The sequence below is a fragment of the Podarcis melisellensis genome (genome assembly GCF_964234715.1).
Source record: "Podarcis melisellensis genome assembly, chromosome: 2".
Taxonomy (NCBI): Eukaryota; Metazoa; Chordata; class Lepidosauria; order Squamata; family Lacertidae; genus Podarcis; species Podarcis melisellensis.
In genome coordinates this window covers 36,803,972-36,831,824 of record NC_138529.1, presented here as the reverse complement: position 1 = coordinate 36,831,824, position 27,853 = coordinate 36,803,972, and the positions used below count along the sequence as shown (strand labels likewise).

The following is a 27,853-nucleotide window of genomic DNA, read 5'->3' as shown; positions in this document are numbered from 1 at the left end:
CTAGGACTTGCCGATCGAAAGGTCGGCGGTTCGAATCCCTGCGGCGGGGTGCGCTCCCGCTGCTCGGTCCCAGCGCCTGCCAACCTAGCAGTTCGAAAGCACCTCCGGGTGCAAGTAGATAAATAGGGACCGCTTACCAGCGGGAAGGTAAACGGCGTTTCCGTGTGCGGCTCTGGCTCGCCAGAGCAGCGATGTCACGCTGGCCACGTGACCCGGAAGTGTCTCCGGACAGCGCTGGCCCCTGGCCTCTTAAGTGAGATGGGCGCACAACCCCAGAGTCTGTCAAGACTGGCCCGTACGGGCAGGGGTACCTTTACCTTTACCTCCTACATAAACAATTTTTCATAAACTTACAAAATTTCCCACCCCCCAGACATCCCTGATAGCATCCACTGCTGTTAAGCACAGACTTAAATGTGAGGAGTAGTTATGCTTTTTAAAAAACCAGACCAATTATTAAGGATTTTCTTAGGTTACAATACTACAAACATTGTTCCTACTTCCATTATCATAAAGTGCTTTCTATAGATTGGTTATGTTCGATGTGAGACTTTAATGTTGTTGAGTAGGCATGCTTATAAATTGTTGGAAGATATCCAGTTTTAAGGGCTGAATTCTCCTGCATCAAAAGGAAATCAAATTGATTGACTTGAGTGACGATACTTCTGCCTACCAACTGACACTTCCTGAAACTGGCATGGTCAGGACGTGACGCAAATTTGATGGTAGAAGGCCCCACTTAATAAAGTGAATGGAAATTGGTCATTTATCATCCATATAATATGTAATTGTATCTTGCGGCAGCAACGGTCCTGCAGGGTGGATGAGTGATGTTTTTGGTTAAAATGGTCCATTAGCGTTCTGTTGTCACACTGACTCCAAGTGTCATAACCTCTGGTTTTAAACAATGAAATATGACTGATTGTCATTAATTGGCTTGAGGGCAGCCGCCTGAGTTGCAACCCAGTTAAGGAAAAGTACTTGAGTTGAAGATGATGGAAGGGATGTCTGCAATCTAATGCAATTTACTTCTTTAAACCAATTTAACTGCTTTTGCTTTCCTCTACAATATTCTGCAGATTTTCATCTGAGTGAAGTTGTTAAAGATCCTTAGTCTGCCTGCCCAAAGAACTACCGTTCCCTATTATACAGGTATGGCCTCTTCACAGCTGACACCCTCCAACACACACACACACATGTATGTGTACACGTCTGGAGCGGAGGGGGAGTCATGGGAAGGTGAGAAAGCCCTGCTAGATCTGGCCAATGGTCCACATAGTCCATCATCCTGTTCTCATAGTGGCCAATCAGATGCCTCTGGGACCTGAACACAAGAGCACTGTCCCCTCCTGAGGTTTCCAGCAACTAGTATTCAGAAGCATTACTCCTTCCAAGTGTGGAGGCAGAGCATAGCAATCATGTTTAGGAGCATGGAGTGGCCCCAGAACTCCATAAAAAGAAAAGGATCTTCAAGCACTAAAGTTCCTTTGAGGATTAGCATTGACTGTTCAACCATGCCAGTTTATACAGCAGGTGTGCCACTATTTCTGTTGACGTACACAAGGCCTTTGATTCTTTGGTTTAACTGGGATCTGGAGTACGTCGCCAGTGTTGATTGCATGTGTCATTTAATTTTTTTCATACTAAACATATTTTTTTTTTACATCCATATAGGAATTGGAAGTATCCACGAGAACCTTTGGGATGATCTTAACCAAAAATGGAAGATGAGTTACTTTTGGACAATTGCCCAAATGGCCGGGTCAGCATTTTGAACAGATGCCCACCCTTGCAATCTGCCTTGAAAGTGACTGCCCATACAGAGAAGTGTTCCAGGGAAAAAGATGTTTGTCACAGAGTTGAATTAATGCCCTTCCCACATGTGTGCGATGTCTCGAGCTGTTAACAGCTTGGCAAATGTCCCTGCGCTGGCAGGGAGACACTGAACAAAATGCTTCCCTTAAGCTTCAGTGAGGAAGAAACTTCGTTCCAGGATTGGTTGCTAAATTCTTCAAGAGAAGCACAGAATATGAATAGAGTTATCTTTTCCTGTTTTCCTTCCAACAATTCCCTGAGCTTCGCACTGTGAACTTTTGACCTCTTTGGCCAACTGTCTGCAACTTGATCATTCTGTGCCCTCCGTTTGGCAGAAACACACTCTCCTGCTATGCTCTTGTGCAGTCCAGTGGGATTTGCGCAGAAAAAGTGTCCAGCAGTTTGTGCCCTGTGTGAATGAGTGGACGTGTGCATTCAATTTAAATGATCTTCCTCAGGCATTAAAACGAGCCAACCCTCAGCAGCTTTCTGTCTCCATCCTTCATCATGTCCCAACACTCTTTCTGACTCTCTTCCTTCTCCCAGACTCTCTGAACCAAAGCCATCCTTTCCCGGACATCAAAACCCACAGCTGGGCAAGGCCTGCATTAGGACACACCAAACTGTCACAAAACAGCAGCAAGCTTTTGAGTTCTCTGAAAGCCTTCACCAGGCAAGATGAAATAGTGGGTGGTAGGAATGGAGGACTAGGGAAAATACCCCCATTATTAAAAAAACTAGTCTGGATGTTGTAGCCAAAAAGGTCAGCTTGAATATGGCTGCATACAAACCATTCATTTAAAGCACATGGCTTTCCCCCCAAAATCCTGGGAGGTCTTGTTTACCCCTCCCAGAGCTACAATCCCCAGGACCCTTAACAAACTGCAGGTCCCAGGATCCTGTGGGAAAGTAATGTGCTTTAATGCACTGTGTGTTTGCAGCCTATGTCTCTGCTACGTGCTACAAGCTTCGCAGTTTCCCATTCTCTAGTCTGGCTGCTTCTCTATTTTCTAGCCACAACCCCCACTGCTGTTTCAGTTTTAAGTCTTCTGCCACATCATCTGGGTCAGAAAAGCCACAGCACCTCTAGATTTGAAGGAGAGAAATAAATCTCTCTTGCACCAAAACAGGCAGCATATAAATCTTGAGAACTGATCAGAGAGGAAAACCGATAACGCAGAGGGTCGATTAATGAGCCCAGTGTCGAGAGCACAAAGAGTCACTTGATGATCATTCAAGATAAAACTATTTACAAAAAAGCCATGAGAGAGGAATTCTCTTTTAGGGACAGGAACCAAATGGATTTTTCCCACCTACTCTTTCCCCCTCTCTGCTTCCCCGCCCCTCTCCAAATGTAAGCGATGAGAGGAGGTTTGTTGGTCAATGAACCTTGTCTTAAGAGGCATGGAATGGGGATGACGCAGTTGTTTTGTGGAAAGCTCGCTGGGCTCTGAAAACAGTTTGGCTTTCAAATGAACAAGGGGGATAGCAAGCAGCCTTGAAAGGGCAAATCAAGAGTGAGCCTACAGGTGCTCTTCATCTCCTCGGGCTTAGTGTCAAGATGCATGGGATGTTCATTGGCCATGTGTAGTGTTCTCCATGACGGTGTCTGTGCGTGGGTGTTCACAAAGTGCAAACAATTAAACTTTTTGGAAAATGTGGCTGTAGAGGCCCTTCTGTGGGTGGGTGGGGGGAGGGAGAGGCTCCTTAACTCTATCCCACCAGTGCAAATGGGCACTGGCAAGAATTTTTCCACTGAACGCAAGGAACAGGTTAATTCCTCCAAATAATTGGAAGAATGGTGGGGATAATTTGATGTAGCACTAGGGAGATTGCTCTGTCAGCACAAACATTTTTGCATGGCTAATGGAACAACTTCCCCTTCCATTCATGTGCTGTTCTGTAGTTTCTCCCACTCCCCCCTAAGCCAATTTGGGGGTGCATGGGGATGGGGAGAGGGGCGGAAAACCCAGTTGTACTAACATAAGTCCTTATATGGGCTTCTACTAGCAGAACTGGTTAGCTGAAACTGGGCAATCATCTGCCCATTTTGCCTCATATCTCAGGTTCTAAGTATGTTTAAAATTTACCATGTGGGCTTTTTAAAGCTGGGAATCTGGGGGTTATTCAGTGGGGCAAATTTTCCCCTCCCCCTTGTGGATGCTGTGGAGACTCCAGTTTGAAGCAGTTTGCAACAAACAAACAAACATGGGGGGGGTAGGCTCCTTAACCTTCTCCCCTCTTCCATTTTACCTTTTAAACCAGGGCTGGGAAACTCTTGGCCCTTCAGATATGGCAAATAGTAATGCTGTTCTCACCAAGACCTTCAAATATGAAGTCCCCACCCCCTTTGTGCCTATGGAATTATTTAAAAGACTTGCATAAGACCAGAACATCAAAATCAGGCATTACACATCATTGCAATAGCTAGGATTTGGCATACAAAGTAATGGAAAGTAAACCTGATAAACAACTAAATATTAGCCAGATTGTATAAATATATTATTATTATTAATTATTATTATTATTATTATTATTAGAAAATGCTAGAGAAGTTCTTCATAAATGGTGGCTCAATATATAAAATTTAAGTATTTACAGATGGAGTAAATTTATAAATTGAATGTTTAGGTAATCATTTGTCAAAAAAGGTTAGGTGGAAAATGACGGGTAACAGCCTTATCCACATATAGTTTATCACTCATCCTAAGTTTCTTCATACTCAGTATATGTTAAATATAATATTTCATTTTAAAACTAGTCCAGAAACATCTGGAGATTCCCCACCACTGTGCTAAACATTCTTCCCCGGTAATCGCTTTCCCTGCCTTTTAAAACATGGCTGCTCTCTATTCCTTTGTTTTATTTTAACACAGAGAAATGTCCTTACTTGCCAGGTTGCAACCTGGAGATTCTCCTTTTACCTTTTGAAATGTGTTGCTGAATTCTACTCCTCCCTCCCTTGGTGCTGTTATCCGCTTCTCTCACCTGTCCACATGTGCCACGAGGGATAGGAGAACGTGCCCATTTCTCATTCTCTCATTTTCCAATCTTAAGTTCAGCTCTGCACATTTCCACATCAGTTTCTGATTTTCTTTTTTTTAAAAAAAAGCCCTTTTGAAAATTCATCAGCATTTTAGTGCCACTTTCTCCTGATATACACATTTTTGTGAAGCATTTTTTTTTTCTGAACACAGCACATTTTTGTTTGTTATCTTTGCATTTTTGTGCATTTTTATACCCTAGTACATCTGTTTTGTACACATCCCTTGGTTGGGGAAATGCATTGCAAAATTCAGAGAAGAGCGATTCCCCGCCCCCCCAAAAAGTGCAAATCAGGTGGTGCAAATGCGAATGGCATCAAATTTCTGCTCCATCCATATGTACCACCCTGCAGAAAGATAGGGGGCTCGACAGCAGATATAAAGGGGAAGTGGTTACTGCCCTAGTCTTCCAATTCTGAAGCAAATCCAAAATAAAGGAGGGCTCTCCACATCACAATCTGGCAATCCCATGCCAGCTTCAAGAGGGTTTCTGTATTAACAAAAAACACACCGTAAGAATGGGAAACAAAAATCTCGCAGGAGGGGGAACCCATTCACTTCATTTTAAAAGATTTTTACGCAATTAGATGCAGCCTTTTCTCTTCCGTCTTCTTGTTCCTCTGGCTCTGCTGCCTACAGAGGCTAGTTTCTCCACCAGCCATCCTCCCTACAGCAATATTTTCAGTCCTGACTATGGCCCAGCTCTGAAGCTTCAGTTAAATGTCTAGTGCTATAGCCTGGGGGTGCAGAAGGAGCCTGCTGGCAAGGAAGCAATTTCTCTTATATTAATTATTGTGATTATGACTATCACCACCACCACTGATTTATGAATCACCTTCTAAACAACCGTCTCAATGTGATTCACAGTAAAGATTTCTTGAGGTCAAAGGCAGAGAAGAACAAGTACTGAGGGCGCTTCCAGATGAACGGTTTACTGAACACGCATCCCTATTTGGTTGCTGGGACGCCAGATGACATTGCACCAAAGCAAGTGTCACTCCACACTTTCCGTTGCATTTTCTTGTCACCTTCCTTGCTGCAAAAAGTCTGACTCCCCTCCCCCCAAAGCAGGTTTGCTGCACAATCTGCATGACCTCAATTTAACACTGTGTGATTGAATCCCAATCCAGAATAGTGACTTCAGAATATTCAAGGGGCCTTTCTGGGCGACAAAAGTAAATAGCACTGCTGCTCATGCTATTCTTAGCACTGGAGCAACCCTAGCCTGACCCTGAGAAGCAGTGCGCTCTTCGGTACCCTTGCAAGAGATGTGGTCAGGTTCTTCTTCCTGTACGGCATGAGAACTAGGCTGCAGGGGGCTTGGCTGCTCAGAGCATCACACACACACACAGAGAGAGAGAGAGAGAGAGAGAGAGAGAGAGAGAGAGAGAGAGAGAGAGAGAGAGAGAGAGAGAGAGAGAGAGGAGTATATGAGTACTCTAGCACAGCCTCCAGCTACACTTCTTTTAAAAAAAACAAGGATGAGGAAAAGTGTCACAAAGTGATGGGGCAATGCTGAAACAGCAGCAACCAAAGGCTGTGGGTCCTGGCTGGCATTTCCCTCCCCATATTGTTGTCCTCCCTTCCCCATATAAAATGAGTACATCTATTGCAGTGAGTCTGGCTTGGGGCATTCAGTGCTTTCTGAGTCCAGATCTATCCACTTCAGCCAAGGGGTTCTCTTGTGAGCACAAAACACAAATTCACAGCTAATATGAAGGTGTTATTACCTGGGGATAAATTGCTTTTTTAAAGAAGGAGGAGAAGGAGGAGAAGGAGAAGAGGAGGAGGAGGAGGAATTAACTCTTCTGACAACTACTGATCACTTACTTCTGTGTCATCTATGTTTTAGTTGGCCTTGTTAGCTGCCCGCTAAAACTTGAGAAGACTCATTAGCCCTGTGCAGGTGGTCAAAGTCGGGGCAATATATGCACAGAGCATGATGGATCAAGAACTGTGCTTGCGGGCCATGCCCAGTCTTCACCCACAGCTCATAATTTATGTATTCAAACATGTGCAGTTTCTAAGCATACTGTGCATATCCTCCATTTTCGCATACATCCATGCTGGGGTCAGGGGCCTGCACATTACATTTTACTGCCTGAGGCAGAGGACAACATGACACTCCCCACCACCGTAACATTCTAGATACAAAAGCTGAGCAGACTGGCAGCTGCATCTTACTTTGACACGGGCAACAACGGGAGAGCATCCTCCACTGCACCTGTGGGCAGCAGACTAACTTATGGGGCTCTTACAATGGAGGCTTCATGCGATGACAAACTCTATCCACTTTCCTGCCACTATCATCTGCCACCTAAGGCGGCTGCCTCACTCTGCCTCATGGTGAAGCCAGCACTGCATGGATGTTCCAGTCAATATGTGGAAGTCGGGTTATAGTGGCTCTTGTTTTGCCTGTGTAGCAGTGCCCATGCTGCTGCATCAGAATAAACACCTTGGGTTAACTTGTGACACCAGGGAGCATCTACAGGTAATCTTGGATTGGCATGGCAGCCATTACACCCTATCTCAGATCACAAATGCCACATTTGCCAGGACTATGACTCACAGAACTCACCTCTTTGTTAAGCCTGTTGTCTGCCTTGCTTCTAATCAGCTAGTAGCTCAACAGAACAAATGATATAAATATGATGGTCCTTCCCTACCTAGGAACACTAATTGACAATCCCTCTCTCTCTCTCTCTCTCTCTCTCTCTCTCTCTCTCTCTCTCTCTGTGTGTGTGTGTGTGTGTGTGTGTGTGTATCTTAAAGCACCTTGCATAAACCAAGAGATGTTTTGTAATTACATCATCCATGCTGAAAGTCTTTCAAAAGGCAACAGAGCTGACTGAAATCTAGCCTTTTGAGTCAACGGGTGACGAATTCACTTGGTTCTCCATGAAAATATGGCTTTTCAAAATTTGCAGACTGGAGGCACAAAGTTATCTGAATGAGACTGCTATCCAGAAGGTGGTTTAAGGCATGACACTTAAGCAGCAACATGAGTGGAAAATGTACATCTAGAGGGAGAATAGAGGTCTGATTAAGTGGTAAAATAAGCCAACAGTTAAATGTTCCGCACGCATATGCTGATGCTATGCATTTGTTGAAGCTATGGAATACAGCAGACTTTTAATAGGTTTTTAGAGCATCTATGAAGGTTTTAGCAGTGGACACAAAAAGATATGTTTATAGACACTGTTTCTCATGTCTCCTCTGTGAAGCCCAAGATGTATAGGTGGTAGAAGGGGGCGGGGAGGATAGCAAAAGTGAAATGAACAAGTTGGAAATGGACAACATTTAAAAAATAAACCTGTGCTGAAATAAATGAAGCCTGGTCTGGAAAATCTGAAATCACACATATAGTGTCTCCAATTGCAATTGTACAGGAAAAGCAATAGCCGGCAGGGAAGAGGTAAAGAACTTGCCGTGCAAAGTCTTATAAAAACAAGAAGTTACATGCTGCACAACATACCGTTAAATAAGCTCCGCTCGTGAACATGCCGCACTGTTTTGCGTATGCAGAGATGTCAGCCCAATGGAACATTTATGTTTTAAAATGTATCATTGCTAAAACGGCAGATTTTCTTACCTGTTTAATCAGAAACAGCATTGTGATTGCAAAGACGGGTGTGGGACAAGTCCCAGAGTACAGCTTCATGGTGCAGAAGAATACTGGGTGTTCCAGTGTGATCCAGGGTGGCAAATTTGTATACTCAAGGAAGTCACTGACTCTTGCAACCCAGTTAGCTTGTGATCTCCTTTAGCAATCTCGGTCACACCCGCTGTGTTCTTTGAAAATATCTCCACTTTCAAAGAGTGACTCTTTACCCATTAGAATAAGTTCCTGAATGTCAGCAAAAAGCAACAGATAATCAATCTGCTCCAACCTGCAGAGTTCTTAGAATCTGGTTTCCTTTTGCTTCTTCTGTGTTGAAAGAAAAAAAGGGGGGCAGTGAGAATTTAGTATAAACTTTACAAGCACATCTGCTTTTTGTTGCCGATCCTCTCAGCCAATGAGGAATAAGAAAAGCATCACGAAGGACTCAGGATTGGAGTTCTGTTCTCATGACACTCCTAAGTGCCCATTGATTTGGAAAGGACTTGTGTCACTGGGAAACTTTATCTAGAAGACGGTTGATGAAAAGGTGGTCCTGGAGCAAATATGAGCATGGAAAGCCTATTTCTGCAGCAATCTGACAGGCCATTTCCTGAACAGCTGCCAATATGCAGGCAGCTGAGCGATATTCTTTAGCTCTGCCGCCCCGAGGTGACTGGAGAGAGACTTGAAATATGTCAGCAAGAGGAAATTAAGCCCTCCCACTCTCTCCAACCCGCTTGGGGCTGAATGAGAAGAATATATAGGAATCAATCCTGTGGACTTGTTAACTTTCTTATATTAGAGCAGCTCAGTCTACAGGGAGGTTTTTCCTACATCTGATTGTTTACAATTGGCTTGTCCCAAGAATGCTGAAGGTGATTAAACATCCTGGTTGAAAGACCTGAATGCAGCAGGCAAGGATTTATGGCCATCAATGTATACTAACTGGAAACCAGGAAGCTTATTATAGTTATTTTAAAAATATATTTACAATATATATCCTGGAAAGTAGTGACAAAGAAAAGGATCTGAGTTCACGATGGATAACCTTGCAGAAAATACTCTTTGATCACAATGCTGTGATTTGGATTGTTGGTTCTACACTTGTGTGTAAGTCTTGCAAATCCGAAAGACTTTGGGCAGAACTAGGAGACCTTTGACCCTCCAGGGGTTATTAGACTCCAACTCCCATCAGCCCTAAGCCAGTGTGTCCAATGGTTTCCCACCCCTGAGCTCTTTTTTTGCATTAGCATGGGTCTGCAGTTCAATTTACCATTTACTGGCTGCACTTCAGAGCACAAACAAATCCACACAGTACAGTGGGCACCCAACCCATACACTGATTGCTCACAGATGCAGAGCTGTTGGTGTCCGAGTGAAATCTGCATTTGCCACTGTGGTCTTCCAGCACATTTAAGAAATCTGACATGGGTTCATCTATAGAGATGAGTCTAAAGGACAGTATATTTACCAGTTCTCAAAGACAAGCACCCATGATCTGCTAGAGGCTGTCAAAGAAGATAACCCAAGAGTCAAACTAGACATACAACACGTGTGTGTTTGAAGCTTGATGGCCACTTTGCTTATTGAAAAGTAGCTTCAGGAGGGAGTGATTTAGAGCATAGAAGGTTTTTTTTGGGGGGGGGAGAGATTATACCCACAGGCCAATTTTCAGCTCCAAATCATGCTCATTAAAGGTGCTGTTGCTCATGCTGTGTTCCAGACCAGCAAACTTTCCTGCAAACCTAAACATGGAACTTGAAGTGGGGAGCTGGTGTGTTTTTTGGTGTTTTTTTTTTGAAGATTTAGAATATTGTCCAAAAGAATCCATCCCATTGCTTCTCTGCACAAAGTTGTCCCACCCTAAAGCTGCTGAAGTAGAGTTTGGCCTTCAGCACAAGTCCATCATCCATTGCATAGTGACTGTTTTCTATCAATTTATTCCACAGACCAGCATGATCCCAAGTATGATCAGAGTCAGAGGTTCTGTCTTCCTCACTCCAGCCTTAATGGCAGACAGCCACTGAATTGCTCCCCACCATCGAACTGCTGCACACACCACTTTCCTTGGACTATTAGCAGAAAGCCCAGCTGCAGGCCTTCGTTAAGAAGCCCTGCCAGGCAGGTGTATAGAACCCTGCTGAATAAACATTGCTAGTTTCCAAAAATAACATTTAAGTACTCTTAAATTTTGCAAATCAAGTGTATCTATGCAAACGTTGGGTAATTTGTATAATGTAGTCTGATGAGATTTGGGTTTTGGCGAGTGCAACAAAGTGTAGAAAGTTCGGTAGAGAACTCTGCCCTACGAATTAGTCCCCCTATATCTGTGGGAAGTCTAATGAAGCACAGTATGTTCTGCAAGCTCTTGATATGTGTCACAGCCTTAACTCCTGACTCCAAAAGGTGGGGGAAATAATTAGGTAGCAGCTATTTTTGCACTGATCTTGACTAATAGGGTGGAATTGGTTGAAAATGGAGGCTGATTGGCAAATGGGGAGAAAACATTCATTACACGAGTTTTCAAAAGAAAGGGAAGGCGTGGGAACAATGTAATAAGGAAAGCGGACATGAACAAAGTCTCTAAATGAGCAGCGTTTGAATTTCAAAAGGCCAGATTAAGGTGGTCGGGGGGGGCATAGAGCAGTTCCCCCAAATAAGGTCCCCCTTCTCCGAAAAGGAACACCCAAAATAAAATACAATAAAAGAATAATATTTTAATAAAAACTAACAAATTTGTAGGAAGCACTACATTTCCCTATTCCAGCTGGTTTATATGTCCTTCTGTGGGGTAGGTCAGGCCCGGCCATCGATGGTCCTGTGGTTTAGAACTGGAAGCTCTCGCTTTCACCTCATTACTTAAATAAGGACAGTGAAGGAAGACAATCTAGGCATCTGTAGGCAACCTGCAGCCCTCAGCCTCATGAGCCAGAGGGGAGAGGCATGATTTTTGCGCAGCCCTCAGCCTGCACCCTTGGCAGGGGCCAACCTAACCAACCCCTAGGTATGCCCCTGAGGGTGACCAGGAAGAGCACCTAAAACCCAGCTACCCACTTCCTTTTCTCTATCTTAAAATGTCTTACTGGAAAGACATCTTGGCCTGAGGCAGGAAAAGTAACATGGGTGCTTATGCTCACATCTTTTCCTGACATAATTTGGGAGTAACTGGAAATCAGCATAAGGCGATCCATCTTGTCACTCGCCACTTGGTTGGTGGACACGTTCTACAAGGTGTAACCAGGGCAGAGGTACTTTATGTCTTGTAGGGTTGCCAACCTGGCTGATGGTTAGGAAAACTAAATGAAAATGCACCCACGGAAAGCATTGTCTTAATGAGTCTATGTTAAAGATGCAAAAGTGAGCATGCTTTTGTGCAGTGAAAGAAAGGGAAGGGGGGGTAGAAAGAGACTAATGTGGCACCACCAGGAGTTTTGTAACGATAAGGAATCTCAGGGAAGACACAGAGAAGCACAGGCATAAAATGAACTGCAATTAGAAAGAGTTGTTAGCATTAGGAAGGAGGATTTTTAAAGGCACATTAAAGGAGGCTGAAGAATTGTGTGCAGGGGAATTGTATCAGATATGCCTGTGCCTCATTTCTCAAATGTTCTGGAATATGTGTTTGGTAAATCAGTACAGAGAACAGGAGTGTCATTTATCTCATGCTGTACACTGCCGCAAGCCTCTATATTGAATGTTGAATTCATATGTTCCACAGGTCTGGGACATGTTTCCTTGGTTTGGCGAAGGGGAAGGGGAAAGCAGCAGCCAAACACAGCCGGTTGCTGTGTAATCTGCATAACCCACTGGGAGGCAGGGGTATTCGTGTGATCGGCATTGGCAATAGATCTACAGTGAGATTGTTATTATTCTAGTATTTATTTATATCCCTCCTTTCCCCTCAGTTTGGGATTCAATGTGGCTTACACAAATTAAACAAGCTAAAACTGTAGAAAAGACAATCAAAATGTCATTGAACCCCAATAGAATTAAAGTAATATTAAAAGATCCACAATAAAAACATCACAGCACCAGCTCTTTCCTCAGAAACATTTGGTTCCCAAAGGCCTGCTGGAATAGAAAAAGGACAGCAAGGAGGAAGCCAGTCCAACTTCTCTAGGACACACAGAGAAGGGCACACAGTTCCCCCCACTCCCACAACACAATAGCTTGGGTGAGATGCTCTAGACCTTAATAGCACTTCCACGATGCTGAATGCTCTCTGCACAGATGGCTAGGATCAGGGATGGGAACCTGTGACCCTCCAGGTGTTGTTGGACCACATCCTAACCACCGGCCATGCCAGCTGGGAATGATGGGAGTTAGAACCCAACACCAGCTGGGAGGCCACTGGTCCCTGCCTAAGAACATCAAGGGTATACAAGATCTCACATACTTCTTTCGAGTACCATGTAGTCATACAGAAACAGAAGTGTGATACAATCTCTTTTTCTAACCAAGGCAATAGCTCACTATCTTCCTTGATTTATCTTTGTTTGTCAACTGAAGATCACCCATACTGCAGCGACCTCTTCATCTGAAAACCACAAAAAAAAATATCTTGTGGCATCTTAAAAATGAATAGAATCTGTTGTGGCTTTAAGGTTCCACAAACATGTTGCTTTTGCTACAATAGTCATGGAATTACCCCCTCCAGACATTTTGTCATTAAATGGCTCTTGAACCATGAATTCTACCAGATCTTTTAGAGGGGTAATTCTTTGGGTCCCAAAGTTAAACAATTGAGACTTTCTGTTTTTCAGTGGACATCCACCTTGGCCAGTAGTAGGTTTTTGAGTTATACAAAAAGGTTCTTCAGAATGAAAACGAGCCTTGATCCAGTGTATGAGAGGTGCAGGATTTGCTCATGAATGGATTCCCTTATCAGTCATAATGGCTCTTTCCTTGGCACATATGAGGGATGAGGATGATGTACCAGCCTTCCATTTCCCACAAGTGCTGAACACCCAATTGTATGTGGGAAAGAGGGGAGAGATTAGGTTTATTGTTTAAATTAGGTTTATTTATTAAAGTATATTCTCACCTTTACAGAGGATTTCAATTTTTCTCTGACACTGCCCAGCTTCAGCATTGTGAGAAAATCAAGTGATCCCAGACCTGAGTAGAATTGTCACATGAACATAATTCAGGCTTCTATTTAGCTACTTCCTGTTCACCAGTGGTGAGTAAAAATAAATTCCAGGTGACCAAGTGGGGGAGGGGCAAAGTTTTGGGGGGTTTGTCCTAATTGGAGTAATTAGCCACTCATGGTTAACAAATATATGCCTGGGTTACTTTTGTGGCTTTGTTTGCAATGCATTACATGGAGGCACACTGAATTAATTGCACCCCCTGCTGCAGACCTGTGTTAAAAGCTCTGCCAAGAAACTGAATATAACCTTTTAAAGGGCTAAATGGGCCATACAAACCATAAGATGGAGAGGTCGGAGGGCTGGCCTTTAATGTCAAATGGAGCACATGGAGAGGGGAGCGAAATCACCGAGCAGCCATTTCCCCTTAGCCCCACTCCAATAATGAAAGTGAAGTGGCCTAGGGGCAGGCCCAAGATATTTTGCTGCTTGAGGCAAAGGACAAACATGCCCCTCCCTCAGTTCCACACACAGAAATTGATTGGCATGAGCATTGAATCTTACTTGAGCACTGGGAATGGGACATTCTCGTTTGCCAGGAGGAAAGGATAGGCTGTTTAGCATACACAACCCTGTTCTCCAACACCTCAATGGCAGCACCACCACCCACATCTGATGCCTGAGGCAGCTGCCTCATTTTGCCTAAAGTGGAGGACTGGCCTTGCTTGGGGGGAAACGGCTAAACGCATCCCAGAGTAGAAAGGTCAGATTGGGAGGGAGTCAGATTTTACTGCCCCATCCCTTCCACTTGACACAAAAAGTACACAGACACTTTGTGGCCAAACAGGTCAATTCAGGGAGATTGACTGCCCCCAAATCAACTAAGTTACTAAAGCAAGTATGTGGAGGCTAAACCAAAGTTCAACACACTACACTGCCTAAATTAGCTAAAACAGCAAAAAAGAAAAGCAAAGAAAAGTTTATTGGCTTGGCATTTAATTTGAGCTCCTTTTCCCCTTTTCTTTTGGAGTCTTCCTAATGTTTGCCTCACTTGCAAATTACAGCAGGTTTTTGTTTTCCCCAGTGCCTGTACTCACTCCCACACCACCTCCAAGTTTAGGCCGTATATAACAAGAAAACATCATGTTTAAAAATATAATGCCACGGCAAAAACATGGGCACTGTACATTACTACTGGAGCAGGGAGAAAAACAGTGTTTGGTTTGTTCAAGCCGTGATGTAATACTTACACTAAATGGATAAGTGCAGAAGGAAAAGGGGATTAAACAAAAATCCCAAGGAAATGAATCTGTTATGAAGAATCCCTGATCGTCCATTACTTGAGGTGACCTTGAACAAATCAGTGTCTCTCAGCTCCGGATTTATAAAATGGGAATAGAAATGTTATTGGAATGCCTGCAATAATTAACTTGGCCCACAATCTTAAACTGATGTTTGAGGGTTTAATCAAATGGAAGTGCCATCTCCCCCTGTAGTTCTAAAATACAAGTGCTCTGATTGCGCAATTTTATGTGTGTTTACTCAAGAGGTGCAGTCCATGAAATTCAATGGGGCTCGCTTCTCATAAATTGTGCAGCAAGGCTTAACTGAGGGCAGACCCACACCATACATTTAAAAAGGACACCCAGTGCACATTGAAATTACATGGCTCCCCCTCACCCGGGAACTGTAGTTTCCCCCTCACAGAGCTACACTTCCTAGTAACCTTAACAATCTACAGCTCCCTGGATTCTTTGAGTGAAACTGCACGCTTTAAATGTGCGCTGGATGTCCACACTCTAACTCCTACATCGCACTGGCTTTCCCATGCTACATCCCTGGGCTCCAAGGTGTGCAGCAGCACCAGGACTTATGCAGAGGGTGCGAAACTTGACTTTCCAAACAAACAAAGCATTGGCACCTTTCCCAAGATAGTCAGGAAAGCAAGTCCTCCTGTGTTTACTTTGCACTTAATCTAATTCCTAAGTATCAGGAGAGGAGTGTGTGTGTGTTTTCACTCTTTGCTCCCCTTGCCCGCATTTCCTTCCTCACCTTTCCCTAGCCTGATCCCTGCCTCTGTGTGGTTTTGGGTCTCAGCTTTCCAGCGCTGTGGCGCGTGACTTGATAAAAGTGATCACTCCTGGGGCTGACGCCTGTTTGCAGCTTTTCATCTGGCTCCTTACCCCCCCACGTGCTTTTTTTCGGGGGAGGGTGGGTGGCTGGGTTCCCATTGTTCCGCGGGGACAGAAATGCACTCTGTATGCTCAGAGGCATTCTTGGAGAGCCTATTCGTGCTGAGCTCTGACAGAGGCGGCAGGCTTTTGAGGCTCAGCCCCTGTTCATCCCCGGCTCCCATCCTGCGCTGAGGGGGGGGGGGGGGAGGAGGTGTCTTGGCAGCTCTGCCCACCTGCTCGCCTCACCTTCAGAAATGGCCAGCGGCAGCCTGGTGACTGGCTGAATGCTGCGGGGGGGGGGGGGGATCGGCGATTTGAGAGCGGGGTTTTTTCCACCAGCAGGGGCTTAGCCAAGAGGCGCGCGGCGGCAGCCCGAGGACCGTGCGCCCCGTCCTGTCCTCGCTCGGCGTCGTTGGATGCAGCCTCTGCAAGGCGGCAGTCCTCAGCGCGATGGGGGTGGACCGGCGGCAGCGAGCCTCGGCGGCGCTCTCGCTCAGCTGCCTGTCGCTCACCTTCTCCATCACCGCCTTCAGCAGCAGCTACTGGTGCGAAGGGACCCGCAAAGTGGCCAAGCCCATGTGCAGCGAGCTCCGAGGGGGCACCCACTGCATCCGCTTCAACACCTCCGGGGCCCCCAACGACAGCAACGTGGTCCAGTACATCTGGGAGACCGGAGACGACAAGTTCGTCGACCGGAAATTTCACGCCGGCATCTGGTACTCTTGCGAGGAGTTGCTCCTCGGAGACGGTGAGTGGCGACCTCCCCGTCGGGGCAGCAGGGACTAGTGGTGAGCCTGGGGGGGGGCAGCTGGAGAGGAGGACCGTCTGGTTGGTCTCAAGGGAGCGGAGGCTCCTTCCCGAGACGGGACTGCGCCGGGGGGAGGGGGAATGGGGGTCTTTCAATGACATCCCCCGCGGCCGCCGGCAAGTCACTTTGAGCCTCACTTTTCCCATCTGTAAAACGGGAGCAAGAGCTTACGCGCCCTGGGGTATTGGAGCGCAAACAAGCTATGTTGCTTCTGAAGCACAATTTGCTTTAAAAGAAATGGCTACTAATGAAGTGTAATCGTCAAAGGCTTCTTTGTGGGTTAATAGGGAGGAGACGATCCTTGTTGATTTGTTATCCCCCCCCCCCGTCATGTCACATTTCTGTCTTAAGCTCGCTTATCACAATTCTCCTCCAATTCCGATGGGGTGGGATGAGGGATGACCCCCCCACACACACACCGTCTGCCCCCACCCCCAGCACTGGCTCACATAGGAAAGGTTATCCCAACAATATAACACAGACCGAGGTATTTGGAGCCAATAGTAGGAGGAACACGATATTTAAAGTGTGCAGGAGAAATAGTTAAGCAGAACTCATGTGGCATTAACTCTGCTCCCTTTCTTAAAAAAAAATCAGTGGAAATAGGTTTTTAAAAGTAGTAGTAATAAATGATTCTGTGATAAATAATGGTAAACTCATTAACACGCACACAGTAGTATTATGGAGCAAAGGGGAGTCTTAAGACATGACACAGATAAAGGAGAAAACGTTTTACTTACTCAGAAGAGTTTCAGTGTGGAAAATCAGTGCTGGTACAGCAGCAAAGGATCGGCATCTTGGCTTCTTGGCTGCGCTAGGAAATCAAAAGTTTGCAACAGAGTGGGAAAATATATTACTCCTAGTTATTTTTCCCCCCTATGTAAATATAACAGCTGATCCAACTAAGTCTGTCTTGATGAAAAACTGCCTCTTTAAACTCCACATACCTCACCAAAACATTACTAGAAGGAGCATTTCGCCAGAACTGCATATTGTCCTAGGGTGGAATTAAAATTTACAAGTACAGTGTGGGATTTCCAACCCCATGTGTTTTTTTCAACTGCAGGCGTAGACTAGTAGGGGGTGTTTAACCCTAATTCTCCCCTAAAAATGACCCCCTCACCTTGTTGCTGTAATCATTTTTCCTGAGCGAGAGGTAAAGCTGATTTGTGGGAAGATGTCCAAACTTCTAGGGGTAAGGTTGTGTAAATTTGAGTGATACCCCTTATTTCCAAAAGAAAAGGAGGAGGAAGACTATTTACAGGAAGCTTGTTTTTTTGAAGTCTAATGGTAAAAGCTAACATATTTGTTAGTTGTGTGTCATTTTTTTAATAGCACTTCCTCCAGCCACAGGAAGTCCACTCAGTTTCCTTGTTCTCATGATGACACCTTTCCTGTGGGAGAACAGATTCTTTCCTGTGGGACAATAACTTGATTTGTTGCATAGAAGCGATAGTAAGCACCCTGTGCATGCCATCAATCCCCCTTAGACATCTGCCAAGATGGCATTTGTACAATGACATTAATCTTCAGAAACACCACCAGTGCAATCTTTTTTTTTTTTAATTTGCTTGAAATGATGAAGAGAACAGCAGCTTTTGACAGCTACTCCAGAGACCAAATTGAGGCTTCAGAAAGAAGCATGGGGGGGGGGGCGGGAGAGCAGCATCTCTCTATCAAGAGGAAGATGCGGAGAGGAAAAGTGAAGGATCATCTTCACATCCACACTGAAGCATCTTTAATTTCCAAGGCGTCACTGTGCTGTTATTCTACTTAAAAGGAATTAATGGCTACTGGTCATGGTGCCTATGTTCTGATAAACAGTCACTGAGAATCAGAAGTGAGGAGGGTTATCAAGTCTTGCATGTGGGCTTCCCATAGGAATCTGGTTGGCTGTTGTGAAGACAGGATGCTGGGCTAGTTGGAGCTTTGGCCAGATCCAGCAGGGCCCTTCTGTGTTCACAGGACAATAAAGAAACACCTGCTGTGTTTATTTTGAGATTCTGTGTTGCACACCTGTGTTTAGAGTGTATGAGGCATGGCTGGGGGTTTTAGATCAAATGGGCTGTTCAAGAGACAAACCCTTCTCTCTCCCTCTTCCTCCCAGGTGAATGTGTGCACACCTGCACAGATTACCTGTGCATAGTATTTTGTGGGTTGTTATGCCTTCCCGAGCCTCTCTTTCATTTCCTATATGGGGAGAGAACCAAAGCACAGTGCGTGCTCCCCATGGAGACTGGACTATGTGTTTGTTGTTGTTGTTTAGTCGTTTAGTCGTGTCCGACTCTTCGTGACCCCATGGATCAGAGCACGCCAGGCACTCCTGTCTTCCACTGCCTCCTGCAGTTTGGTCAAACGCATGTTTGTAGCTTCGAGAACACTGTCCAACCATCTCATCCTCTGTTGTCCCCTTTGCCTCAGGACATCAGGGTCTTTTCCAGGGAGTCTTCTCTTCTCATGAGGTGGCTAAAGTATTGGAGCCTCAGCTTCACCATCTATCCTTCCAGTGAGCACTCAGGGCTGATTTCCTTAAGAATGGATAGGTTTGATCTTCTTGTAGTCCATGGGACTCTCATGAGTAAGATCAGCCAATTAGCTGAACAGGGCTGCTTGTGTCCATCAGTGAACTCTCTTTCCTACCAAAAGGGTCGTGCATCACAGAGAAGCACCCAGGAAAGCATTCTCCAGTCTTCTACCCCAAACCAACAAGAAAGTCAAAGACACCCCCGTCTCCAGTGAAATCCCCATTGTCATGATTCAAACACAAAATGGCTCATTCAGTAGAGCATGAGACTCTTTATCCCAAAGTCACTGGGCAAAAGATTCCTATGTTAAATGACTCTTCTGGTCCCCTTCCAATGCTACAATTCTATGGTTCCTGTTTTCTTCCTTGGCACCATCCTCTTGCCTCATTCTCCCTTAATATTAACTAAGAGTTGTTGTTAAATAAGTGTCCCCCATGACACTCTTAGTTTGCAAGTCTGTACTCAAGAGAAACCCCAACAGAAGTCAATGGGGCTTTCTTCTGAGAGTCCACATGCTTTTAGCTTCTCCTAGTAGTTTTGGTGGGGAGGGGAATGAAAGACAGAAGGGAGGTCAAGTGGGAAACCTGGACAAAACATTATTACCTTCAAAGGAGAAATGGGTTGGGGAGAGAAACAATGCTTAACTTTACCTTGGATATTACAGCAAAGCTGTGGGATAAGAGTTGGATTCAGCTGAGCAACAATAGATCCTCTTGAATTCACACTATCTTTTTCATAGGATACCTGTGGTTCAGATACATATTTTCACCTGACGATGGAAACATGGTTTTTATTGTTCCGTGAGTGGGTTTGGATGTGATGTGTAAGTTGATGGCGTTTTCAGTAGCATTTTGCCTAAAAATTATGAGGGTCCATGCTTAAGACCCATGTTTTTGTGCCATGGCAATGCTGGGAAGCACAAGACCCATTATTTTTACAGTATGATCCGTGAATTTTGCAGTGCAATCTGTAGCCATAGACGTGATCTGTGATTTAATGATGTTTCAGAGGAGTGGTCCCTTGTAAAAATAATGGAAATTCAAGGGGATCTTTTTTGTTTTGTTTTTGTTTAGTAGAGCCAATGTTATGGACAGCTGTGCACATATAACGTGGATGTACTTTTTGCAGAAAATTTAAAACCAAACAATCCACGCAGCTTTATTCACAGCTGTGCTGCTGAGTACGTGCACACTTAAAAATAACACACACAAAATGTAGTGGCTGACCGTTCAGCCTCAACAGCAAAGATCAGGAAATGTAGAACAATTTCTTTATTTTTATCCACAGAGCCACTCCCCCTACCTGAGGTGAAGGTGGAAGTTGCCAGAACCAATTCAGCCACTCCCACCAGCCAAGAATTAAGTCATGCATGCGTTCCTGGCTTAAAACACAGTGAGGCTGCTTTTCTCTCTCACTGTGTTTCAGATTGAACTGCATGCTGCTATATATATTGGCATATTTTGATGTGTATTGAAACCTCTTGCTCCATGTACACACCAGTGGGTGGAGACTGGGCAGGGATATCTTAACCCAATGCACATTACCAATATTTGCCAACATTACTAGAGTTGGCAAAAATATGTAGTCCTCTCCCCCACCTTTGTTTTTAGTCTAATTTGTGCTATTATAAACTTCTGTCACTGGTTTTAAGTAGCACTGTTCTCTGTGTACAGGTATGCATAGCTTTGGAGTTGCCCTCTATTTCTCAGTGTTTTGCATTGAAACTTATCTAAAATGTGCTCGAAATGTTGCTGTGCTTTGGCAACCATTTTGGGTGGCGCATGGATCCTAGCAGATCCCCAGCTTTGCTGACCTTTGTCACCAGCTCTGCTTCCAGTGAATTCTTTTATTTAAGAACTCAGGCCAGTTCCAAACAACTTTCTGCTTCTGCGACTGGCATGGAAATCTTCCCCTAAACAATCCTCAGAAATGTAGTTCACCCGTCCCAGAGCCACAATTCCAAACACCCTTCACAAACTACAGTTCCTAGGATTATTATGTTAAAATGGAACGAGAGTGGTTTAAATGGATGGTGTGGATATGACCTCACATAATTATAGGTACTTCTTCAAGTAAGCACTTTTTGTTTCTTTCCCGGGCTTGCAGCTAGACTTAAGTTTGGATGCATTTATACAACACCTTCAATCTAGAAGATGTTTCACATGATGCTAGAAGTCAAGGTGCCCTGAGAAGCTTACTGCCTAAGCATTAACAGTGACAGTGATGAGGTGGGAGGGGGAAAATGTTCAGAGCCATGTGCAGTGGTGGAGTTGAATTCGGAAGGATTAGAATTGCCCAAATTGTGTGGCGTGCCACTTGCACGAATAATTTGTCACAAGGTACTCTACCCACACTGTTCCATTTCCAGCATCTGCCTACGTGGGTAACTAGCTGCACAAACTGGGCCAGTGCAATGACACAATCATAGAGATGGCCACCAAGAGAGAACTCCTCAGAGGGATAAATGGGCAAAATATGACTGACACATGGGGCGGAGTTTTAGCAGGAGGGGAAAGCGGAACTCAGAAATTCTGGTGGGAAATACAGCAAGATTTGGCAACAGCCTGGCTTTGAAGTTAGAAGAGAAGGAAGGGGTGTAGAAGGAAGCAGAACTTGTCTCTGGCAGGTTTGGTAGGGAGTACTGGGGATTTAGGATGGTAGTCAGAGACAAAACTAGAAATTTTGGATTGGAATAAGGTGAAGTGTTAGTGGTGAAAAATAACATTTGGAAATCACTTGAAGTCAGGTCCAACGGCATTTATAAGAACATTTAGGGTGGATAAAAAAGTTCTGCAAATGTTGCCCATTTAATAGTGCTCCTGAAGTTTGTGTGTATAACTTGTGTTGTGCTTCCATAAACTGGGAGGTGATCAGCTAGACTGAGAATTCAAAAACTGTTGGATTTCATATTGACTCCCCCAGTATTTGACTAGTGCAAGAGATGTGGCTCAGCTGGTAGTGTAGGAAACCCTTAGTCTTAGGTTTGTGGGTTTGAGCATCACATTGGACAAAAGCTTCCTGCATTGCAATGGATTGGACCAGGGAACCCCCGTGGTCCCTCCCAACTCTATAGTTCTATGATTCTATAATTCAAAGTGTATCTCTTTTTAAGATGCACTTGGACAGTGATGGAGAGGCTGACTATGCCTCTGCCTGTGTGCATTTTAAAGGGACAAGTAGTGAAAATGAAAAAAAAGGTGGAGATGGGCCATGGCTCAGTGGCAGAGCATCTGCTTTGCATGCACAAGGTCCCAGGTTCAATCCCCAGCATCTCCAGGTAGGGAATTCCTCCTGTTTGAAACCCCTGGGAGCGTCTGCAAGAGCTGGATAGACAGACCAATGGTCTGGCAGCTTCCTATTTTCCTAGAAGGCACAGCTTGTGGAGCATGCACAAATACGAAAATATCATGCAAGAAGCAGCCCTGCCTCTGCTTTGTTTTATAGGCACAAAGTGGGATGCCTGTTCTTTTAATTCCCCCCCCCCGGGGGGGATTGCATTCCAAATAACACTGCAGCATTTTAGCTCAGTGCGCTGGCTTCCCCTACCATCTGCTTACAGCTCCCTTCTTGTTGCTTGTGGGAGGCTGTGTTCCTATAAGCCTTGGGAAGGTGGGAAGGCTAAGCTGGCTGATGAGATGCTCAGGTTTTTCCCCCCTTCCAAACTATAATTTGAAAGTGTACATTTTATATGCCTTATAGGTGAGAAATGTAGAAGTTTTATCAGCCTGACACCCCCGGCGGATCGAGGTAATTATATGCTGTCACTAATTCAAGTTTCTGCTCTTTCTATCTTTATGTTCGGTGTTCTGAGTCATGGGAAACACAACCCTAGAATAAATATATCCCCGTTTCTATGGGACAAACAGTGGCTCAAATCCACGTATTCTGAATGTTTGCCAAATTTGGTATCTGCGCGTATTTGTGGTGGGATTATTTATTCTAGCTCTAGTGCATATTACCTTGGATAATTCCCAAAGAAACCTGAACTCAGTTTAGAAGCTGAAGCCCAAGGTGCTTGAAAAGGTTTAGGAAATGGTGGCATCCTCCAGAGGGTGGTGGGGAATAGTTTTGGGAAAGCTAGCACCTTTTGCTTCCATTTATCCTTCTGGAAAATGACTCTAGCTGTGTGCATGCTCCTGTCTTCTCTGTGTCCAGTACACTCCCACTGCTGGTTTTGAAAGAGATATACACACAACATTAGCCACAATCCTTGTTTATCCTGTGCCTGTCCTGTCGTTTCTTAGGAAATGCTATGTTTTGATCTGTTTTTCTCCAAACCAGCTTCAATCGGAAGTGAGAAAAAGAGCAAGCCCACTCTATTTTAAGCAGGGACTGTGCAAGCAGCCTCTGTCTTCTATAAAAAGTTGTGTCTCCAGGCTGAGTTTAAAGTAGCCAAATGCAGGAAAGATCAGGGCTCCTCCTTTTAGTAGTTTTGTAGGCATAGGGATTTCAGCGAGAGGAGCTGGCATGACAAACTACACCTGTTGAAATTCTTTCTTCTGCAGATCTGGCTCACTTGGCTAAGGGAATCTACAGTGGGGATGGACCTGGCTGCTCCTCATAGCCTTCTTCAAGTTAGCATACAGCTCAGGAGACTAAGGCTGTGTACACATTACCAGCTAGGTAAAGTGCAGCTAGGTCTTTCTTTTTCTCTATTCAGACTGAAGCTTGTTTTGGGGGGAAACTCATCAAAACACAGCATTTCATAAGAACGACAGGGTAGATACGAATTGTGGCTAATGTCATGTGATTCCCAAGGTGGTAGTGAGAGCACCCTGGATGAGGAGTAACCAGGAATGTGCATGAAGCTGGATGTGATTTGTACTCATACTGTATTCTGATGGTCATTGGCTATAAATAATAAAATTTGTTGATTGGTTGTTTGCAGCTAGACTTCCTGTTTAAGGTAGGTTGGGATGCAAATAGAGGATCTGACATACTCAGCCCCACTAGGCTCATAATGCAGCTGTAACTGTACTGGAGTAAGTTGCTCTGTTCCATTGCACATATCCTGGCACATACCTATGGACTGGGGTTTAAGGATTCAAGATGAACTTCTCCTGCACCATCTGTGAAAACTCAGAGATAACCAGCTCCAATAAAAAGCAGTTGAAGCCACAATAAAGGGCAGGGCCGCAACTGTTTTAACTTTATGTGCATATATTGGCAGCTTAATGGGTACAGAATGGTGGGGGGGGAGGTCTTGGGGCATCTAGGATTCTCAGAGCTGCTGACCTTTGTTGTTCCAGGGGTCCTGTGGCTCTCCATTGCAGCAGAGCTCCTCTACATTGCTTTGCTTCTGATGGGCGTCGCTCTCATGTTGATTGAAATTTGCTATTCCATCAGCATGCTAGATGGGCTGAAGCTCAATGCGTTTGCTGCGATCTTCACCGTCCTGGCAGGTATTTTATTATTATTTATTAAATTTATATAAGCAGCCTTCCTCCCGAAGGAGCCCACATCTATCATTGAAAACATCAACAACAGTATACAGTCAAAACTCTTAAAAACAGTTCAAAAATAACCCTCTAAAGATCGGTTTAGAACTTCTAAGTAAAAATCACTGAATGTCACAGCTAATAATTTCAGGGATGCTAGGAACAGATCTTTAAGCCAGAGTAAACAAGAATGTTTTTAGATTCTTCCTAAAAGTTAATGATGAAGTAGGCAGATGTACCTGAGACCTTGGAGAGCTGCTGCCAGTCAGAAAAGACAAAACTAGGCTAAATGGGTGAATAGTCGAAATGGTGTGAGGCAGCTGCCTGTGTCAAAATCTAAGTATGTCACTAAGTATCTAAGACATCTAAGTATGTCACTTCCTGGAATATGCCCCACGCAGCAGCTGGGACTTTGGGCTTGAATTCTGCAGTCCTTATGGTCCACTTCTCATGGTGTCATTCAGTTTGTGCAATGGCCTCATACCAAATAAATCCAGTTGGGTGGATTAGTTGTGTGCCCCTCACCTGCCTCCGTATGAGAGGGGCTGTATCTTTATCGTCCTTATTCAGTCAAGTATGAACCATCAGGAGCTAAGCCTTTTCAGGCAGACAGGCTTAAGGTCTGAAGAAAAAGGTGAAGCCTCAACATTATTTGTCACAAATCTCTGTCTAATGACAACAGAATTCATTTGGTATTGAGCAGCTGAAGAGATTACTGCCTTTGAGATGTTCTGTCAACCCCCCACCCCCACCCCTGGAATTTCACCTATGCTTTTACAAGCCTGGGTATACATTTGAGTTTTTAAAATGTTTTTAGATGTTCTTGATTGTATTTGTTTTATTTTTATTGCACGGTGTGTGTGTTTTAACTGTTTGCTGTTTGTTCCCTTGGGCTGCTTTGGGAGGGGAGGGGAGGAAATCAACCTGATGGATCTGCAAACGTGAATTAAAAAGAGGTTCCTGCTAACAAAGCATTGTGAAATATTTCAGGTCTCCTGGGAATGGTGGCTCACATGATGTATACAACTGTATTTCAAATGACCGTCAATCTTGGTCCAGAGGACTGGCGCCCACAGACCTGGGATTATGGCTGGTCCTACTGGTAAGCTGGGGGGGGGGGCAATGGGGGAAAACATAACAACAACAAATGGATGAACATGACCCGCCAATCACTCTGATTGTTTGGTTAAATTAGGGGCTAGTTGTGCAAAAGAGAAAAGAAAAGGGCCTCCACACATTTGCTTTTCAAGTACCAAATAAATATGGAACCAGCTAACAGAAGTAGTTATGTAGAAAGAGCCAAGTATCATGAGGAAACTGTCCAGTCAGTTTCCTAGTCCAGACACCTATGGTTCCCTTTCTGCTTAGTCGATGAGGCATTAGTGACCAGGGAAGCACAGAAGAAAATGACTGATGTGGTCCTCTAGATGAAATCTTCTCCAGTTTGTAAAGAGGCAGCACACAATAGAGTTTGACACAGGCCTGGGGAGGTTTCAAACTTCCAATGGTATCCCAAAGTATCTTGGGCCAGTGTGAATATTTGCCTGTGCAGTCACTTTAGAGGAAGAGCGCAGCCAGTAATATAACTGGTTGGGAATCACCCATGTGACCAGCGCAGAAAGCATTGCCCTTAGTTCAGCTTGCATTCTGATTGGCTATGTAGCAGAAAATAGCCACATCTATTGTGTGTTCTCTGATTAGGTGGGATCCTGCAGTGGATTAGAAAGAAGCTCTAAGCAATAGAAACGGCAGCAAAGGAAACGGCATTAAAAAAGCTGACACTATGGAAGGGTAGAGGTGTCTGTAGAAGGGGTTGCAGGTTCAGCCTCCCTTCTCAGAAGCATATCTTTCACATTGAAATGTTGATGGGTGGACTAGAAAGCATTAACTACAAAAGCATAATTAGTGCAGTGCTTCTGCATGGTCCTTGGGAAAGGGCTCAGTGGTAGAGCATCTGCTTTGCATGCAGAAGGTCTCAGGTTCGATCTTTGGCATCTCCAGGTAGGTCAGGGAGAGACCCCCTGCCTGAAACCATGGAGAGCTACTGCCAGTCAGTGTCCACCGTACTGAGCTGGCCTAGATAGACCCAGTGTGCTGACTCAGTATAAGGCAGCTTCTTGTGTCTGCTCTTTTGAAAATGTTCACCATACCCAGCAACAAGTTTTGCACTGGTGGTGAAGTTTTTTAATGGAAGCTCAATTGTCAGCTACAGGCTGCACAAAAACAGTTACACAGCTATGTGTGTGTAGTGCAGAAACACTTTTAAAAGCAAACAAGGTGTGCAATGGGCATGTACAATGGGCATGTACACATTACCAGCTTCAAACACAGGAAGGTTGTCTTTTCTCTGTGTTTCCATTTGCATGTCATTGCACACATCGGCACAACCCAAGTTGCCTACTGACTGTCCACAGCAGCAGATGGAGTGGGGGCATGGAAGTCTTCACATGGCTTATGTGTTTTCAAATCAGATAGAAGCTGGTTTGGGGAAAAGCATATCAAAACAGAACATTTCTCAAGAAACGATAGGTGTGGGTTGTGGTTAACATTGGGGCTTTACAAACCAGGGGTGGGAGCACTGCCATTTTATTCACGATCTTGTTGTATTCTTGACAGTCTTGCCTGGGGCTCGTTTGCCTGCTGTATGGCTTCCTCAGTGACCACAATGAACAGATACACAAAAACTATTCTGGAATTTAAGTATAAACAGAAAAAACTGGAGAGAAGTTTAAAGGCTAAATCCAAGTCTTCCGATCCAGAAAAGGCTTGGACAATGTACATCAACACCATCCACAGCACAACTGGGGACTTGATGCATCCTCTGACAGACATTCACAGTCCGACTACTCCTACAACATTTGCAGAATTAAATAATATCCCCATGGCACATTGTGAAGAATATTGCTAAACTATGTGACAGAGGGTTCCCCCCTCTTATTTTCTTCCATTTTTTTCTTTTTTTTGGAAGCAACCAGTGTTTACTTGATGCATTCTTCTGTATGTCAAGGATTGATGTTCTAACTGCAGGACATTTTGGTGACTTGCCAAAAGAAAGCCAAGAAGAAAAACCTTCTTCCTTTTCATTTTCAATTTCCTTTGCTTCTGTCTTGATTGAGAGTAACTTCCAGAAAGCACTAAAGTTCCACTGATTTCAGTGTGGGCTGATTTAAGCACATGCTTAACATTCCCCTTGAAATCATGCTCTAAAATTGTAAGTTTGTACCTAGTGCATTTTGAATGTGTTGTTGTTGTTGTTGTTGCTACACAAAGACCAACTTTTGTACTTTTTTGGAATGTAAATGGGGAAATTATTGATGTGATTGTTCATAAGAACAATGAACAATGAAGCTGAACTCTG

At 44.4% G+C, this 27,853-nt stretch overlaps 2 protein-coding genes and 1 long non-coding RNA gene across 5 annotated transcripts in view; 2 read left to right on the top strand and 1 right to left on the bottom strand.

The window, feature by feature from the left end:
• The window catches only part of GLP2R (glucagon like peptide 2 receptor), a 39,023-nt gene extending 21,458 nt beyond the window's left edge, over window positions 1-17,565 (bottom strand). The window contains exons 1-2 of one of the 3 annotated variants that reach the window (XM_081897929.1): window positions 17,273-17,565; window positions 8,452-8,787 (exon numbers count right to left, since the gene is read on the bottom strand). In XM_081897929.1, coding sequence (XP_081754055.1) covers window positions 8,452-8,520 — 69 coding nt within the window. In that variant the 5' untranslated portion in view covers window positions 8,521-8,787; window positions 17,273-17,565. Of the gene's footprint in view, window positions 1-8,451; window positions 8,788-14,800; window positions 15,284-17,272 lie in introns of those variants that run through there. The other 2 variants (XM_081897928.1, XM_081897931.1) reach the window with 2 other exon arrangements.
• On the top strand, window positions 1,082-2,299 carry LOC309362513. Its single transcript, XR_014164990.1, has 2 exons — window positions 1,082-1,152; window positions 1,675-2,299. It is a non-coding gene; the product is annotated as an uncharacterized lncRNA (long non-coding RNA).
• On the top strand, window positions 15,777-27,853 carry GSG1L2 (GSG1 like 2). The gene is made up of 5 exons (XM_081898049.1): window positions 15,777-16,472; window positions 22,757-22,804; window positions 24,307-24,459; window positions 25,486-25,597; window positions 27,112-27,853. The coding sequence occupies exons 1-5, from the start codon at window positions 16,175-16,177 to the stop codon at window positions 27,401-27,403; spliced, it is 903 nt and encodes a 300-aa protein (XP_081754175.1). The 5' UTR covers window positions 15,777-16,174; the 3' UTR covers window positions 27,404-27,853.

What these genes read in the sequence shown, in the direction of transcription:
- GSG1L2 (XM_081898049.1), top strand. Translation starts at nt 16,175, where the DNA reads ATGGGGGTGGACCGGCGGCAGCGAGCCTCGGCGGCGCTCTCGCTCAGC. An exon ending in GGAGTTGCTCCTCGGAGACG is followed by an intron (nt 16,473 to 22,756) that starts GTGAGTGGCGAC and finishes TATGCCTTATAG; the next exon opens with GTGAGAAATGTAGAAGTTTT. An exon ending in GATTATGGCTGGTCCTACTG is followed by an intron (nt 25,598 to 27,111) that starts GTAAGCTGGGGG and finishes TATTCTTGACAG; the next exon opens with TCTTGCCTGGGGCTCGTTTG.